The sequence below is a fragment of the Lemur catta genome, chromosome 1, assembly GCF_020740605.2.
Source record: "Lemur catta isolate mLemCat1 chromosome 1, mLemCat1.pri, whole genome shotgun sequence".
In the NCBI taxonomy this organism is placed as follows: Eukaryota; Metazoa; Chordata; class Mammalia; order Primates; family Lemuridae; genus Lemur; species Lemur catta.
Window position 1 is genome coordinate 241,546,332 of NC_059128.1, and position 19,093 is coordinate 241,565,424.

The window sequence follows — 19,093 nt, forward strand, 5'->3', positions numbered from 1 at the left end:
TTAAAAAGTTGCTAAAATCTAGACTATGCTATAAAAGAATGCTTTTCAGATACCTTTGAGGATTAAAAGCTTAACAGCCAAGTTTTATATGTTATCAGGATTCCTAACAAATAACACCAGGCCTAGGGCCAATACTTGTTTAACATTATTTATCAAAATAATCTCTTTCGTAGATCACTCTGAGTATGACCCTCAAAGGTAGTTATCAGGCCACGATATATCTATAAAGGAGATAATCATAATCCATGCTAATATTAACACAGACCAAGAGAAAACAGATCCTAATTTTGCAAAAGTTCTAAGTTATAGCATAAGAAAACTATATGAGCTCAGAACTTACTCCCATGACAAAAACCTAAGATTCTGTTACCTTCAACATATATCGATTTGATTTTCTGAGCTCCAGTTGTGTAATCAGTTAGCACAAGGTATTTATTATAGACTGATTTGATTTTGTCATTACTTTTTCTAGCATTTACAGTTTAGTATTTTTATAACTCTTTTTAAATCTTATTCCACTGACCTAATACTTCATAAATATTCAAATACTTGCCTGTAAAGATCTTGCCAATTATTTTACTATCCTAGATTACCAGAAAATTAATCTGCAGATTTGAAAACATGTTTATTTAGTTTATTCCTTTGATACAACATTTTTTTAACAGCTAATACTTTCTAGTTCAAAAACAAAATAATAACAAAACACCCAAATAGTACAAGTATATACTCTAAAAAGTATTCATCCAAATCTTGCTTCCCAGTCCCATCTTCTAATCCTTCTCTGCATAGAGGCAAATAATACGGGCACTTTTTAATGCATCTTTACAGAAATATTTTTTGGAAACATGATCTTATTAAACACATATATTTTAATAGTCTTACATTAAATTTTCACTCATTTCAATTGCCTATTACGTTTGTCTGCTACCTATATGTCTTCCTGGCCTTGCCTTTTCTAAAAATATTGAATGAATGACTGAAGAGAGAGTCTGCTCATCAATTTGGTCACTCCAAATCAGAAAAAGTAGAGGCAAAGAAATTAATACATTAAAACCTTACCCATAAATCCGCCACTGGCAATGCTCACATATTCTTTGTTTTTCTGTAATGGAAAATTAAATTTAAATTATTCCAAAAATGCAATTTAAATAAAACTTCTGACAGCTCTAAAACATTGACAAATACAATGTAAAGTTATATATTAAATTGCTGGACTTCCTTTTTTCCTTGACATTTTGGACTTCGGCACTTTATCTTATGTACTGTAAGGTCTAGTGCTTGAGTAGGAAGAAGGGGATTTCATGGCTGTTAACAAGACTGATTTTATTTGTATTACAGTACCAATAATGCGATAGTCAAACCAAAATAAGTTAAATGGTATTTTAGTATATAATCAGAGTGGTTTTTAAAAGCTTTCAAAATATTTTATGTCCTTTATAAAACAGTAAAGGAAATATTGTAGCTAATTATAAAGAATACGTAACAGAATGTTACTGTTTTGCAAACTACTAAAAATATAATGGATCTTTAAGTAATATAAACAACGAAAAAAGAGAGACATCTGGACAGTATTTGCCACCTGACAGAAGCTCACACTGCCTCCCCAGGACCCTCTGCCCCTCCCCAAAAGGCAGTCTAATCATGTCTTTAGATTAATTACCCGCTTACAGGAAATACCAGCAACAGAACCTGACAAATGACACCGTGTGAATGTAATCAGCAAGATCCAGTATGAGAAACTCTTTAAGACAAATTAACTGGTTTTTTTTCTAACAAATATATGCAAGGAAAAAAATTAGAAAAAGGAAAAGAGAAACTTAAAAGACATCAACTAAATGTAATGTCTGGTTTCAGATCTTAGGAAACTCAGGGAAACTTGAACACTAGTTAGATTTTTTTATAATAAAGTATGATGATAATGTAGTTATGTCTTTATAAAGAGTTTACAGTGTTGAATTCTCCCTGTTTTTTAATTTCTCTGAAATTTTGCATAATAAAAATTGGCAAAAAATTTCTAAAACCACATCAAGAACTTTAATAATAAAAAAAGTTCACAATATTCTAAACTCTTGCTATTGGACAGCTCTCACAATATATAGTTTATATTAAAGCCTCTTTAGAATAGGCTAGGTGAATTTATGAGTAAAATAAGTTTGGGTTCCTATTTTTGTTATTCTGTATAAGTTTCTAAATTCTTTCCTTTAATAAGGTTTAACATTATCTTACAATTCCTCTTCCAAATACTTTGTTTCTTCTCTGATTTTGCCTTCCAAAGATTTTGTCTTTAGCCTAATTTTCTCAAATTAGATTCCCATTAAAATATAAGATGAATAGAAACTAATACAAATTGAGTGTCTTGTGTAATATGATGCCTACTATCTTCTTGATTCCATAGTTCACGATCAAAGGACTTTAATGTATAAAATACCAAAGAATACCTAATAAGCAACTATTTTTTATAAAGAAAGCCATCACTGAGTGAGGTTTTTAAAGAAAGCAGAGGGACAGGTTTCAAAAAACCACTAATACAAGTTAGATGTGCTGAAGACAACATTCAAACACAAAAAAGAAAGCAAGCTAAGGGTAAGAAATAAATATGCATGTGTATTTATTTAATTTCAAAATGAAGATATTATAATGAATTATATAGCTACTATTTAATAAAAAAGTACCAGGCAAAAAGATCAATGCACCAAAATTGATCCTGATGTATAGAAGAATGCAGTATATTAAAAAGGTGGTATTTCAAATTGGTAGCAATTGGTTAAGTACTGGAAATTTTTTTTTTTATTCCTAACTCATTTCTTACACAAAAATAAATTCCAGATGGTTCAAGACTTAAACATAAAAAATAAATCTCATAAACATTTGAGCAAAATCTGGAGAAGATGACAATTTTTGGCAAGACACAAAAAACCAGAATGCTGTAAAGAAAAATACAGATAAATCTGACAGTGTACATGAAAACAAAAAATTATCTCTGTGAATTCTTAAAGATGATAGCAATAACCAAACAAAATTGAAATAATCTATGTCAGCATACCTGTAAAAAGTGTGCCAGGACCATGTTCATATACATGTCTTCTTCCTCCCTGCCACTACCCATAAAACAAAGGTGCTCCCCACCAGCTATGGAGCCAGACTCAATGGACTGCTTCTGTGCTTCCAGCAAGGATTTTACAGACTGTGCAAACTCAGACGGATTCTGGAGCATCTAGACAATTTAAAAAAAAAAAAAAAAAAAAATTAAAAACTTGGCAAACCTGTGTTTCACATACATTTGCAAAACTTGAAATATTTTTCCAGGAAAAAATCCAACACTTAAAGAGCCACCATGAAAATGAAAGAAAATGAAAAGGCTCTTATAAATAAAATTCCTGGGATAAGAGAAATGTTTATAAATGTATTTATAATACATTAGAATAAAAGTTAAAAATTCACAGAAAGATTAACCTACTCAAAGAAGATACTTCTCTACTAGAGAAACATTTTTTGTTGTTTTTTTGTTTCTTATATAACAAACAACTAGGTAGGGTGTCCTTTGGTATCATGACAAAGAGAGTAAAAAACAATAGATCAAAACAAGCTCTATTTTTTAGTTTCCACTTATATGGCAAACCATGTATTTCTTACAGGACTGTCAGAAATAGTAGAAGCCATTTATTTATTAGCACTATTCTAAGTAAATACAAGGATAAAAAATTCATTTCTTACCCTTAATGAAACATGTACAAAAGAAGCTACAAAAAATTTTTTTAAATGTTATAATGGGGTTACATAAAAAGTACAATGAAATTCAATACAGAAAAATGAACAGACTATATAGAAAAGCAGTTTGTAAAAAAAAACAAACATAAATAAACAGCACACTACTAAAAAAGATATTTAACTTCATTAGTAATTACAATTTTTCACTCACTATTCTGGGAAAATAAAAAAAGATTGATAGTGTCCAATAAGGCTGATGGTATTCTTTTTATAGTTGTAAAATGTTCAGCCTTTTTTTTAAAGGACAACATGGTGTTCTCTAGTAAAATTTACATGTCCATACTCCTCAACCCAACAATTCTTATTGGAATCTATTTTACAGAAATGTTTGCATAAGTTCACAAAATATGTATAAAGATATCAACTGCAGCACTGTTTATTTCAAGAAAATAGAAAATAACCCAAATGTACATTTATCACACAATAAATTATGGTATATCTATACCATGGACCAGCATGCACCGTTAATAAGCATGTACTCAAATAGAAAGGTCTTGAAGAAACTGTTAAGTGAAAAAGTAGCAGAACAAATATCTAAATACATATTAAAGGTCTGGAAGATTAAGCAAGCTGTTAATAGTGGTTAACTTGGGATATTCTTTGAAATTTATTTTTAATTCAGATATTCATAAATCACTTGAGTAAATTTTTAAAATAGGAATAAGAGCTGAATCAAGGAAGAGAAAGGTACAGAAATATGAACAAGTCAAGATGACCTTTCCCACCTATTGTATCCAAAACTGAGTTCTTCTACCTCCATTTTCCATGAGTTTCCTCTCGACATCACCGAAGCCCTTCTATGCACCCTTTCTGCCTCAGCATCAACTTTTCCAGACAAGCTGGGAAGAAGGGTAGAATGCATATCCAGTAAAAGGGGTTTCTATCCCACTCCTCTGTTTTCCCCGTCCTTGACACTATAATAACCCCAGAACAGCTTAAATGTTGACAGTCTCAGTTCTACCAATGGCTCTACCAATCTTTGACAATATTTAATTATTCGCTTTACCCATTCCTTCAACTGACTCTACAATAGTAATTTTAACAACTATGCCAGATACTACCCTTATTGTTAGTTTATTGTACCGCATCAATACTCATGATTTTTAAAATGGCTTATAGTAAAAGCTTGTAGAATTTTTTTTTTTTTTTGAGACAGGTTCTCACTCTGATACCCAGGTTGGTGTGCAGTGTTGTGAACATAGCTCATTGTAACCTTGAATTCCTGGGTTCAAGTGATCCCCCCCCATCCATTTCTACAAAAAAAAAAAAAAAAACAAATAAATTTTTTTGTAGAGATGGGGTCTCACTATGTTGCCCAGGCTAGTCTCAAACTCCTGGCCTCAAGTGACCCCCCTGTCTCAGCCTCCAAAGTGCTAGGATTACAGACGTGAGCTACTATGCCTGGCTGCTTGTAGAATTCTTACCCAACTACAGTAAAAGCTGATATTTATAGAGAACTTACCAGGTACAAGGCATTATGCTAAGTGCTCTATCAGGCAGCTTGTAGTAAGTTTAGAATTTACTGACATAACAATGGTAAGCATAGTAAGCCATAGTTAGCAGTGTTTTCATCTACTACTTATGATGCCAAAAGGGTGTTCTAGGTGAAAAGGAAACGTGACAGCGACACTTTTCTTACAAGAGGAAACACTCCTTCCTTAAGCAGAAAGAAAAATGTCTTCAACCTGGAACATGTATATTTATTTATGAACTAAAGAAAAAAAATTACTTCCTCTCTTACTTTTCACAAAAAAATTAATCAGTAGTTATACTAACCAGATCTGAATCTAAGTGGAAAGCAGTTGATAAATGCCCGGCATTATATTGTTCTGCAGGACGGCAATCCACCACAAAGAACCGGACTCCTTCCTAAAAGGGAAACATTTAATATTCTGGAATTTGCCATGAGGTTCACATTGCACAATATAATATTGACAGTTAACCAAATAAGGAAAGAAGTTTATTAAAAAATGGATCTAACACAGAATTAGGAGGACCTAGTAAGTGTAGGCACAAGAAAATAAGCTCAAGGTCCTAAATACTTTTATTCATTTTAAATAGTTAAAACATTTTTTATATATTGTTCTTGACTGGAAAGTCTTAAAATATATAGCAGAAGAATGTCAATTTGAGCTGTAAAACTAATTATATTAGAATCTGACAATATTTAAAAGTGTGATCATGTAAACACTACATAGTTATAAGCACAACTCTAGATATGTTGTTCCTATTTTTGTAAATAAGTCCACAAATTTATCAACAGCTCAATTCATATAAGAACTAAGAAGTCTTTCTTGTGTGAGGGGATGAAGGAGAGGTTCTACAATGCTAGTTTGAACTGAAGAAGTTCACATGGGTCTCTTTTAAGCTGAATTGCATGTTTTCATTTATTTTTTAATTTTAGTTCTAATTAAAAAAAAGTGAGATGCATGTACTTTGAAAATTATGAATAACCAGAACAGATAAAGTTAGAAGTACAACTGAGACTTCTCATCCAACTGATCTATCATAAAAGGCCTGTCTTCCCACGTCCATTCCTCTCCCACCCTCAACTCTGGAAATACAGCCCACCTTCCAAATATACACCCATGGTTAACTGTTGCACTACTAATAATAAAGAGCATATATTAAAAAATAGCACTTGTCAAACTGCCTCATTAGATTTTCATGAAGATCACAACAGAAAATTATGGCATATTTTTAAAATTCTCCTTTGATTTATGCTTTATGGCATTAAATCGTGTAATTTAATTAGCTACAAACAACTCAGAATTTAACTGTTAAATGCTAAATTCACCCTTTTAAGCACTTTATACATTACATTCAGTCGCTTTGCTGAAATGTGAAAAAAGATAAAGCAATTTACAAAAACTGGGATCAAGAATGACAAAAATAATTGTTGACAATTAAAATAACATACAAGTTGGCAAGTTTAAAAACCTACTATCTGGGCAGAAGATTTAACACATTAATCATCCAAAAAGGCAAAACAGCTACAATGTTGCAATAAATTAATTTATGGAAATCAACAGACAGGGGGAAATGTTGGTTCCTTGTATTTAAAAAAGACAGTCCCCTGACAAACTTGGTTTCCTTTGCTTACCCCTTGCAGCTGATTTGCTTGAAGGATCTCTGACACTGAGACGGCCAGACAAAGAGCCTGACTCAGATCTGCATCATCATCCTTAATTCCCAACAAAGTACTACCAAAGAGGTGGTGATTATCCTATTCAAAGAGAAATTTCTAAACATTATGAAAAAAAATACAAAATCTAACTTTTTTCCTAAAAATATTCTTACTAAACCATAATAAAAAGTAAAATTATATAATATCCTTGAGTCATGTGATTTTTAAAATTTAATATTACATACTCTCAAATAGCTAAAAGTGACAAAGTCCGTATACAAGTTCCTGTCAGAGTTCACACAAAATGAAACACTAAGAAAAAAATAACATGTTCTACACAGCTGTTTTTCTAAACTATCACCTACAGTTAAATTTTTAAAATGGTTACTCACAGTTTTTCATGTATTAATGTAATAAAAAACAAAAGTGTGGCAGAAATGAACTGCATAAATTATGTAACATACTGATCCACAGCCTGTTCTAATTTATAGCTGCTAGTGCAGATTATTTACTACGTCTGAAGAATAAAAAGTACTGTTCCTGAAAAAGAAAAGAGGAAGTCTTCTTTTTCAGACACTATCCTAAACTACTCTCCCACCATCTGACTTCCCAACACTATTGGGAACTGATCTACATGAAGAAAACAGCTGAAATTACTCTCTAGAAACAAATCTTTTTAACTTATTTTTGAGGGAAATGTTCTTAAAAGGTTTCCCTTGTCTGCTTTCTGAAATACACTATACTGAACATAATTTAACCTTATCTTGACATTTCAGTGACATGATGACTACCAACTAGAAATTATTATGGCAGAATGTTTAAAAAAAAAAGATAATAAATGCTCTCATGGGCACCTGAGGTCACAGACAAACCTCTTTGCTTTATAAATACTTCTAGTCTGGTGTCCTTTACTGAAAGCACCTGTCTGGTCTAAGGATCTAGATCTCTGTGGGGCTAAGTGACCCTTCTTTGTTTGCAAGACAGCTCTGCATCATTAAGGTTGTACAAGGCTGAACTCCCGATAAAGAAACGTAACTATACATCCTTCATTAGATTTTTGTAATACAATTTTTAAAGTCAAGAAAGCACTAATTTAGGAAATATCTCACAATTTTTTCATGATCAGAAATAACAATAATCAAAACAGAAGATGGTTTTCACTATTTTTTTAATCTGTCTGTTCCTCCACTACAGAGAGTATGTACAGTGAAAAAAAAAAAATCACACAAAACTGTAACACATAAAAAAACAAAAAAGAATGACAACCTAGAGTATTTTAACCAAGGTAGACACAAAGTAAATAATAAAACAATGTATAAAATGTGAAATACAGAATCATTGGTCATTTCTCATCTTATACCTTCCTAAAAGAAGCTGGTGTTTTGCTGCAATAATACTGAGCCAGAGAGAAAAGGTCTTCTATATCTTCTAGATTCAAACTGGATGGAGTATTTTCCAAGAACTCTGAAATATGATTATAGATAACATTTAATAAATTGTGAAAAACAATTAACATTATTTATGTATCAAAGCTGAAATATCTTCAACATAATAAAAACTATGTAAATGGAATCTCAACAGGGATGCTTTTAAAGCTGCTTGTGGAGAAGTGGATTTCCCCAAATGAGCTGCAACTACTAACACAATTCTCCTGTTGGTGAAGGAGGGTGTAAGGCAATCAAATCAAATTCATTAGCCTTAATCAGAATTCTCTTATGTATTTATTCAATAAACACATATGAAGTGCCAGGGCCCCAAAACATCAAAAATGTCTAAGAAAGAGTCCCTGACTTAAGGAACTTTGTCTTGTGTGAGGAAATAAAAATAATTGTATCATTACACAGATAATACAAAGTGCCAGGCAATACAGAGAGAAGTAACTATAATATCTCTGTGTGGGGGCTACAGTGGGTAGAATCCAAAAGGAAAATCAAAGTTTCACAATGAAGACATTATGTAAGCTGAATACTGAAAGGCAAATTAAGAAAGGAGTAGGGAGAGAGAGAGGAGGGTACTTTATTTGAACACTGAAACCAAAGAAATAGTAGATGGAAAGGAATGAAAAGAGTGAAAAAATACAAAAGAATGAATGAGGATGGCAAAATCAGAGAAAATAGTCTGTTAAGGTCTGTACCTGGAGAGTGTTTATACAATTTCAGGGTTGAATGGGACCTCAGAGCTCTTCTAGATTAATTTCCTAAATTTATGGATGAGGAAACTAAGTTTTAGAGAGATAAAGTGACCTGAAATGTTTGCTCTACATTAAATGGTACTTACGGATGACTTCTTCCTTGCTGTCAGATTCTTGTGTTAAAATAACTTCTCTGTAAAAGGCAATCAAATAAAATGGAGTTAAATATTAACAAAGCACCGTGAGAAAAGAGAGGAAAATAGTCTAACCAACTTGATACTTACTTTGCATTAACAAGGATAATTAACATTAAGAAATAAATAAAAAATGGATCTGCTTGTTGTAGATATCCATCCCATATTGCCTGAGTGACTTCAATGGAACAGTAACATGCAAAAAGGCTTCCAAGCTGTAATCAGGAAATGAAATGAGAGACATAAACCATTGGAGCTGATTTGTTCTCTTAAAAATATTAAAGCAATTGAATAAGTAATTTTACATCAAATTATCTGTACCTGATATTTAATGTGTACCTTAATTTTAGTGTATGAAATCCAAAGGCAAAACATAGATTTAAGGGACAACAGAGCCAATTACTAACTGTGTGACCTAGAACACACATCGATTAACCTCTTTAAAGTTCCATTTTTACTTCTGTAAAGAAAAAAAACAAAAAGGAATGCTACTACCCATCTTCTACTACTGTTGGGAAAAGAGAGACAATTAACCTAGAATATCTAAAGTAACCAGCACATATCTCTGCCATAGCAAAATAACTACCATAATTACTGACAGAGCTAAGAGTAAGTCGAATAATTAATAATGATAGCACAGTGTTTAACTTACAAGGTAACTGTGAGGATCAAACATGGTAATTTAAGAGCACCTAATAAAAATTTAATGATAATATAAACGTGAATTGCTCCCTGAAGCTTACTTGTACATCATTTGAAAGAGATTAAACATTCATATCCTTTAATAGATTTCAAGAGCTCTATGGCTTTGTACTTCAAATGAAAGAGTTAATCCATAAGTTCCTCTATACACAGACTGTGTTTTAAATTGCATGAATTCAGGGAAATTTTTATATCATTCAGTTTTCATTAAACACAGAAACAATTCCATCTAGAGGTTTAAACTTAAAACATTTTTAATGGCTTAAGAGAGCTAATGGGAACACACATTTCATGCACACTTGGTGCTAGGCACTATTCTCACATATTGTTTAATAATTATCTCTTATTTTAATTCTCACAATGGGCCTGCAAAGTAGACATTGTTCTCCCTATTTTACAGGTGAGGAAATAGACTTGGATTAAATTACTTTTTCAAGCTCACAGGATTAGCGAGTGGTGGTGTTGGGAGTAGGAAAAAGGCCTGCACCAGCCTGGGCAACATAGTGAAACCCCCATCTCTAAACTAAAAAAAAAAAAAAAATTTGCTGGGGGTGGTGGTGCACACCTTTAGTTCCAGCTACTCAGGAGGCTGAGGCAAGAGAATTGCTTAAGCCTAGGAGTTCAATGCTGCAGTGAGCTATGATCATGCCACTGCACTCCAGCCTGGGCAACAGAATGAGATCTCATCTCAAAAAAAAAAAAAAAAAAGGCTGGATGCAGTGGCTCATGCCTGTAATCCTGGCACTCTGGGAGGCACTTGAGATCAGGAGTTCAAGACCAGCCTGAGCAAGGGTGAGACCCCGTCTCTACCAAAAAAAATAGAAAAAATTAGCCGGGCATGGTCACCGGCACCTGTAGTCCCAGCTACTCGGGAGCCTGAGGGCAGGGGGATCGCTTGAGCCCAGGAGTTGAGGTTGCAGTGAGCTATGATGACACTACTGCACTCTACCCAGGGGCAACAGAGTGAGACTCTGTCTCAGAGAAAAAAAGAAAGAAAAAGTCCTGAGACTCCATAACCCATGTAATCACCATTACACTTGGCCATAAGGCTTTTAAAGTACATAATGCTACTGTTTTTTGTTGTTGTTTGAAAAATTACTATTACAAATTCAGATTAGAAGAGGTAAATACAAACAGAATAGTAATATACAGCCATTTTTACACTCACTTAGCTAAACCAAAGCTACCAAAAGCTGCCAATGCATTGCTCACAGTTATGGGCTCTTAAGGTTTAGGAATTAGTTTTTAATTGTTTCATCTCATGATTGAAAAAAAACTGTATTATATCAACATGATACTAATAGCAAGAATGAACTATTAACATTTGGCACATGAGATGAAGAGAAACATTTGTTTTACTACTCAGTTTAAACCTCCTGCTCCCAGCACTGAGTACTAACTCAGAGTTCTGGCAACTGACAAGGCATTTCTTAGGCTGAAAGGCCTCTATTATTAAAATGCTTCAGGGAAATAGTTTATTACTTTAACATAAATAAGTGGATTTAGTGACAACATATGAATCTCAGAGAAGCTACAGTTTTATAGGTGTTTTATTTTTTTAACTCAAAGTGACAAGACTGTGGCCAAGAGGAAACTATATAGGCTACTGAGGTTTAAATTAGCCCAGAAGTGAAATAAGTTATAATTCTCTAATTAGACTTCCTGATTGCTAACTCATCCCATCATCCTATGAGATAGGTACAGTGCTATTATTATTACCCTTTTATAGATGAGGAAATTGAAGCTCAGGGGCTATCTAGATCACACAGTTAATAATTGGTAGAAATGGGATTCTTACTGAAGAAAAGTTACGCAAGAATCAAAGAATATGTTTAATTTTTTAATATAAAGTCGTCTAACACCCAATCATTGTTTTAGAAAGATCTTCAAGTTAACCTAGAAGAGCAGTTCTCAAAGTGTAGTCTGAGGACCCCCATGTACAGGAGGAGTTTGTGAGGTCAAAATTATTTTCATAATACTTAGATTTTACTTGCCTTTTTCATACTCATTCTCTCATAAATGAATAGCATTTTCCAAAGGCTACCTGACCTGTAATATCATCACAAATTGAATAAAGAAGAAGATATGAGAATCTTCCTGTCTTTGATTTAGCCAAACATTAATGAGATTTGCAAAAACATAAAACAATGCCACTATTCTCTCTAATTTTCTTTTGGAAAATATAGTTGTTTTTCATTTTAAAATAGGCTATTTATGTTAACATGCAATGGATTTATCATTACTTATAAATAAATGAATATTTTAGATTCCTCAGTTTTAATTTCTCATCAACATAATCCATATAAACAATGGATCATCAATAAATTTTAAAAGTGTAACGGGTCCTGAGACCAAAATTGAGAACTACTCACTTGCAATAAGGCCTTCCATTGAAAATAAAAATAGAGAATGACAGAGCACTGAGTTGTACTTTATATTCTTTTATTAACCATTTGATAATCTTAAGTCATTTTCCTCATGATTATATACCAATTCTTATACATGCCATCAACAATTTAAACACAAAGCTCTAAATTGAACTGACATGTATCATATATTTACATATATTACATGCATATATTGACAATTACATATATGTAACTATAACTAGTATATATTTGATATTAGCTATAACTAATATATTAACATATATAACTAGTATTAACTATATAACTATAACTATAACATATAACATTAGTTATAACTGTATTAGCTATAACATATAATATAGCTATAACTATAATATTAACTATATATCATTATAACTATATATAACTAATACAGTTATAACTAATATTAAGTATATATTACTTATAATACATTATACATATATGAAACAAAAGGCTAAACTTCATATCAAATAATCTGAATTGACTAATCTAAGTGATGAGCAAAAAAAGTTATTTTGAAATGCCAATAATTTTACTCAGGTTTAAGTAGTAATGGTCTGTAATTTAGTACTTTTCTTCCTCTCCCTTAGAAAAAATATACCTAACTATAGTTTTATATAAATCTATTTTTCATTAAATGTTCCTACTTTCACTTTATTACCCAGTTGAGTGCATAGGAGTCTGGAGTAATTTTCTTTGTATCAAGAAAAGAACAAAGCTCAGGCTCATGGTACTGGATGAGTAATCGGAAGAGATGAAATGGTCTCCCCTTCAGGGAACAATCCCTAGAAGATAAGAGAAGGAAAGGCTTCTGCATTAATAGGTCAGAAATGATCATATCAGTAATCAATCCTCCTGTAATACCCACCTCTTCTCCCCACCCCCAGAACACCTGAAAACCACAGCATTCACAGCAAGCCTACCTGATAGTACCATGCAGAGCTCTCTTTCTAACACGTTTCAATATCCCTGACTCGACAAAAGTTAGTAGGAACAGCAGGTCCATAGCCACTCTATGAAGACTCTCTCCAGGTGAACCCAGGCAGGACTCAAGCAAGAGGACTACAGGGATCACTGAAAACAGCATTTAGGTTATTTTGATAGGGTTGGGATCCCAAAAGGAGAGAAGCTTCTTCAGGACTCTGCCAAATGAGAGGAAACTCCTAGGAGGCTTCTGGTTAGCGCCACAGTTTATATACTCAATTAGGAATGTCCTTTAGCAAAGGCACAAGTCTGAAATGGCCACAGATTAACATTTCAGAAGAGTGGCCTCAGAAGCTGTGGAAGTGCCCTGAGTACCACGTGCTCTGAATACTAAAAGGTGCCAAATACTAACCTTGTTGAATAACTGTCCTACTTCAAAGGGTTATTATGAGAGCAAAATGGGAAAGCTGAATGTGAATATTGTTTTAAAGTAAAGGGCGCCAAATATATACTCTACCATTTATATCTCAATGCCGTTTTAAAATTTTTATTTATTTATTTAGAGACAGGGTCTCACTCTGTCACCCAGGCTGGAGTGCACTGGCATGATTATAGCTCACTGCAGCCTCAAACTCCTGGGCTCAAGCAGTACTTCCTAGTAGCTAGGAATACAAGTATGAGCCACCAGAACCAGCTATTTTTTTTTTTTTTGGTAGAAATGGGATCTCACTATGTTGCCCAACCTGGTTTTGAACCCCTGGCCTCAAGCGATCCTTCTGCCTTGGCCTCCCAAAGTGCTGGGATTACAGGCATACGCCACCATACCCAGCCAATGCCTTTTTTTAAAAACAAGCATCACATTTCACTTCAGATACTTCAAAAGTATAAATAATTATAAAAGGCCTAGAGATGCATTCTGTGTCATAGATGCCCTGTAGTTTCTACTCATTATCTCAGGAAGTATCTCAGCCTGCTCAACTTTAAGGTTCCTCTGCCAAGGGTCACAGTAGCCACTCACAGCCCTGATCTATAAGGCACTGTCCCCATACCCAGGTACCTAATCACATGAGCCCAAAGAAGACAATCCCTTGGAGCAGGTCCAGATGTGATGCATACACTAAGCTCACTCCTCAGGAAACACAGCTGCTTCCTTCTTCCCATGCTCAGTCCCTGACCTTGAACTCAGAAGATTTATCTCCTAACTCCCACATAAGCAGCATTCTTAGATAATCTCTCGAGTCTAGAGGATTTGTTAGATACTATTATATTCATGTTAATTCATTTTAGTGTGTCCATGTTTGTAATACCTCAAAACTTAACTGAGTTACTTCATGGAAAAAGACTCTCTCAAAAGACATCAGATTTTTGGTAGTATAATCCTATTGGACATAGGGAGATTGTTACTTTTTAACCACTACAGTTATAATAAAAACAAAAGGCAATATTGCAAAACAGTTACTTCCATACAGTTTGGTTGGTTAAATATGGTATTGCTGTGAACAAGGTGATGACTAACCTAATCTTCATTTGGACCAGTAGGCTTCACTAATTTTTTAGCCACTAATTATAAATTTTACTCCATTCAGCTTACATACAGAGATGCATTCTTCTAGTCACATGGGAAGGAGGCAATAATGTGTAATGAATCAGCAAAAACTTATAACTGCTCAAAGCACAGGCCATCATAATAAAAGTCATTATTAACTGAGGAAATACCATGTGCTAGACACTGTAATAACAATATTTTACAAAAGTTGTTCCGTTCTATCTTCACAAACAACCCTATGAAATATATATACATATACACACACACACATACATTTTATAGATGAGAAAACTGAGGCTTAATTGAGATCAAGTAGCTCGCCAAAGATCAAACGGCTAAAAGATAAAGGACCTAAGACCTGTACACAGACATTGGGCATGAAATCATTATACCATACTGCCTCCTTCCATATATATAATTTGGTATTTCAATTAGTGGTATCATTGCAGGGGTACAATGTCTAAAACAGCAAACTGTACAGAAAATGCAATAAGGTAAAGTGCTTCATGTAAAACAGTTAATGAAATGAATGTCACAGTTTTAACATTAAAACACTGATAAAAATGCTTTACAATGCTATTCAAAGAGAATAATGAAAAATAATTTCTATTAATCTAAGATCTGAAACGAACACTAGGATTTGATATGACTCTCAGTCTACCACTTTTTGACACTGCAAACGGCAAGGAAGTTTTGTAGAGAAGGCCCCAGGTTGGCAATTCAGGTGCCTGGAGACAGAACTGGATTCATATTGGCAAGATTATCTCCTCCTTAGTCTGATACTTTCCCCACTGTATGGTATAAATCAAGGCAACAAAATGCTAAGGCAGAATAGGTAGTGAATAGTGGCACACTCTATAAAAACAATTGCCTAGTTCATGGTCTCATCTTCTGAAAAAGTAGGGCATCTCTGGCAGTTCAGCCATTGCAACAGCATCTATTCACTTAATAGTTGTATACGACAAAGTTACGCTCAACTGCAAGGCACTGTGCTTGATAGGATTCTACTCATCTTATATCTAAATATGTAATAAGAAGATATGTTAAAATGGAGTTCTTCTAGAAGCATTCTGTGGAGCCCAGGGTTCTTTCCAGGGGCATTAATGCTGACCCTAGCTGGAGTGCTGTGTTACATGTGGAACTCATGGAAATAGTAACTAGAGGAACCTGACAAGACAGTATGTTACACAGGTCAATGTAAAATCCCCTCTCTTTACTCCTAACTACCACTACCACTGTTCTTTAGAGACAAAGCTGGGACACCATGTCCCTTGCTACTCTGAGCTCTGTTACAGTGAGAAGAGACCACGAGAAGCACTAAAATATAGGCAGTTGAGAGACCTACTATATAACAGAATGACTCCTAAATATGAATTCCAGTCTAGGCTCTGCCATGATCTTAGCCTTGTCTTCTGGCATCTTTGGGTCTGTTTTTCTTACATAAAGCGGTATGGCTTTGAGGTACCATAAAGGTTCTCAATCTTGGTGTACATCAGAATCACCTGGGGAGCTTTGAAAAAATACCTATGTTCAGGCTTTACCCCGTCCACTTAGATTTGAAACCCTAGGGATCAGTATGTTTCAAAAGTTCTTTGGCTAAAGAGACATTTCTCCAAAGAAGAGATATAAATTGTCAATAAACAGGTGAAACGACACTCAACATCATTAGACATCAGGGGAATGCAAGTAAAAAACCACAATGAGATACCACTTCACACCTACTAGGATGGTTATAATCAAAAAGACAAATGCTGATGAGGATGTGAAGAAAGTGGGATCTCCATTCATTATTGGTGAGAATGGAAACTGCAGCCACTTTCGAAAAGTCTGGCAATTCCTCAAAAAGTTAGAGTTATCATATGATCCAGCAATTCCACGCCTGGACACATATCCCAGAAAAATGAAAATATATGTCTACACAAAAACTAGTACACGAATGTTCATAGCAGCATATTCATAATAGCCAAAAAGTGAAAACAACCCAAATACCCATTAGCTGATGAATGAGCAAATAAAATGTGGTATATGCACACAATGAAATATTATTGGGCAAAAAAAAAAATACTGATATTGCTACAATATGGATGAAACTTGAGAGAAGGCAGTGACAAAAAAACATATATATGATATGATTCCATTTACATGAAATGTCCAAAATAGGCAGATCCATAGAAATAGAAAGTAGATTAGTGGCTGTCCAGGGCCAGGAATGTTGGGGAGAAAATGGAGAGCTGATTACTGATGGGTATGGAGTTTCTTTTTGGGGTGATGAAAATGTTCTAAAATTGATCATGGTTATAATTGCATAACTCTGTGACTATATTAAAAACCAGTGAATTGTGTGCATTAAAAGGGTGAATTTTATGGTATGTGAATGATATCTCAATCAAAGTGTTATTTTTAAAAAGAAAAAGTACTTCAATTCTAACAAGCAACCATGGTGGAAAACCATATTAGTTAAGCACTGGTTACCCATTCAAACTTAAGTTCAAATCCTGACTCAAACACATCAGAAGTGTAATCCTGGAAAAGTAATTTAATCTCTTTCTTTGCTTCAGTTTCTATAGCTATAAATCAGCTACCTTATAGTCACTGTTTAAATGAGAAAAAATGCAAAATGCTTATGCCTAGTATTGTAGGGTATCACATAAGAAGTAATAAAAAATGGCAGTCAGTTAATTATCAAGGTCCAGAATAGCAGTTTTCCTCCTTGGCTGCACACTGGAATTAATCGGGAAGCTCTAAATAAACTGATGCCTGGGCTCTATCACCAAGAGATTTTTATATAATTAGTCAGGTATGCAATAGGCATTAGGCTTTTTAAGAGCTTCCACAATGATTCTAATGTACATCCAAGCCACTGGTCTAGACAATGTCAAAGTTTCTTCTGGCTCTAAAATTCTGACTATCTGATCCATAGCATTGAGAACTACAATAATTCTTTCTAGCCTCACATGTGCCTCTCACCACCATGACCCCCCACCACAACCACCTACACATCTGTCTGGTTTCGACTTAAGTGCCACTTGCCCAGGGAATCCACCCCTGACCTCCAAGGTAAGCTAAGGTACGTTAAGTCACCTCCATTATACATTCCCATAGTACTCTATATTTCACCTTCCTAACACTCCGCACACTTTAATTTACTTGTTCGTCCCTGGAGTCTGTTAGCAAAAGAAAACGAAAAAAGAAAAAAAAATTTTTTTTTAACTTACTTGTTCAATGCCTGTATTTAGGGTTACAGTCTAGGCTGTAACACCAGCACCTCACATAAGGTAGCACTGCAAAAATTTTACTTTTCACTCAGACACCGTAATGTTATTTTTATTTTATGTGTAAAGAAACTGAAGTAGGTATACCACTAAATAAGCTTAAAGAGTTATGTACATCAACTCTAGAAGCATGAATTCTTTTTTAAAAATAAATTTCTTATGTATATTTAAAGTATACATAACATGATGTTATAAGAAACATATAATAAAATGGTTACTATAGTGAAACAAAATAACATATGCATCATCTCACATGTTACCCATTTTTCCCCCATGGCAAAAGCAGCTATAACCCACACTCTTAGCAAAAAATCTCTAATACAATACACTATTATTGACTATCATTCTCATGTTGTATATTAGATCTTTTGATTTGTTCATTCTATGTTTGCTACTTTGTATCCTTTGACCTACACTTCCCCAGTGCCTCCCCTGACACCAACCCTGGTAAGCACTGTTTTAGAAGTATAAATTTTTAACTAAAGAATCCTTTAAAAAATGTTTATAATCGCAAAAATAAAGTCAAATAACTATGGCTCAAACAACCTTAACATTTATTTGAACATTTTACTTTACCACCAAAGTAAATCTAACAACTTTAGTTCAAAGCAAACTAGACCTTTATTCACTTTAAAAAAGTGTAATAACTAATTCATATTTTACCTGGGAATGTACTTATTCATGATTGCATAAAAGCAGTTGTATAAATCGCTGCGTGGCAGTTGAAGATGCACCAGTGGTTTGAGTAGATGTATCCAGCTAAGGGATGTGCTATATTTAATGTTCCGTGATTTACAATAAAAGGTGATTACAGATTCAATATCCAAAAGTAATTCTGCTGCCTTCTCCTCTGGCACTGAAAGCTGATCTAGAAAATAAATGTCCAAATAAAAAGTTACCAAAGGCATTTTAGAGGTTCAGTTATTTGACATAACACTTGTTTACAAATATACGATATATATTGGTGCATTTAGAATATGACAAAGGCTAAGTAAAACAACATAAAAGCAAATTTTCCCTTATATTTAACAATGATTGG

The 19,093-nt window shown here is 33.8% G+C and overlaps 1 protein-coding gene across 2 annotated transcripts in view; it reads right to left on the reverse strand.

Moving 5' to 3' along the window:
- Positions 1–19,093, reverse strand: part of TBC1D23 (TBC1 domain family member 23) — a 56,685-nt gene that overhangs the window by 16,027 nt on the left and 21,565 nt on the right. For both annotated transcript variants that reach the window (XM_045540403.1, XM_045540404.1), the window contains exons 4-12: positions 18,718–18,922; positions 12,974–13,097; positions 9,311–9,435; positions 9,173–9,219; positions 8,256–8,359; positions 6,872–6,994; positions 5,545–5,637; positions 3,044–3,214; positions 1,060–1,102 (exon numbers count right to left, since the gene is read on the reverse strand). In XM_045540403.1, the coding sequence (XP_045396359.1) occupies positions 1,060–1,102; positions 3,044–3,214; positions 5,545–5,637; positions 6,872–6,994; positions 8,256–8,359; positions 9,173–9,219; positions 9,311–9,435; positions 12,974–13,097; positions 18,718–18,922 (1,035 nt within the window). The remainder of the gene's footprint in view (positions 1–1,059; positions 1,103–3,043; positions 3,215–5,544; positions 5,638–6,871; positions 6,995–8,255; positions 8,360–9,172; positions 9,220–9,310; positions 9,436–12,973; positions 13,098–18,717; positions 18,923–19,093) is intronic.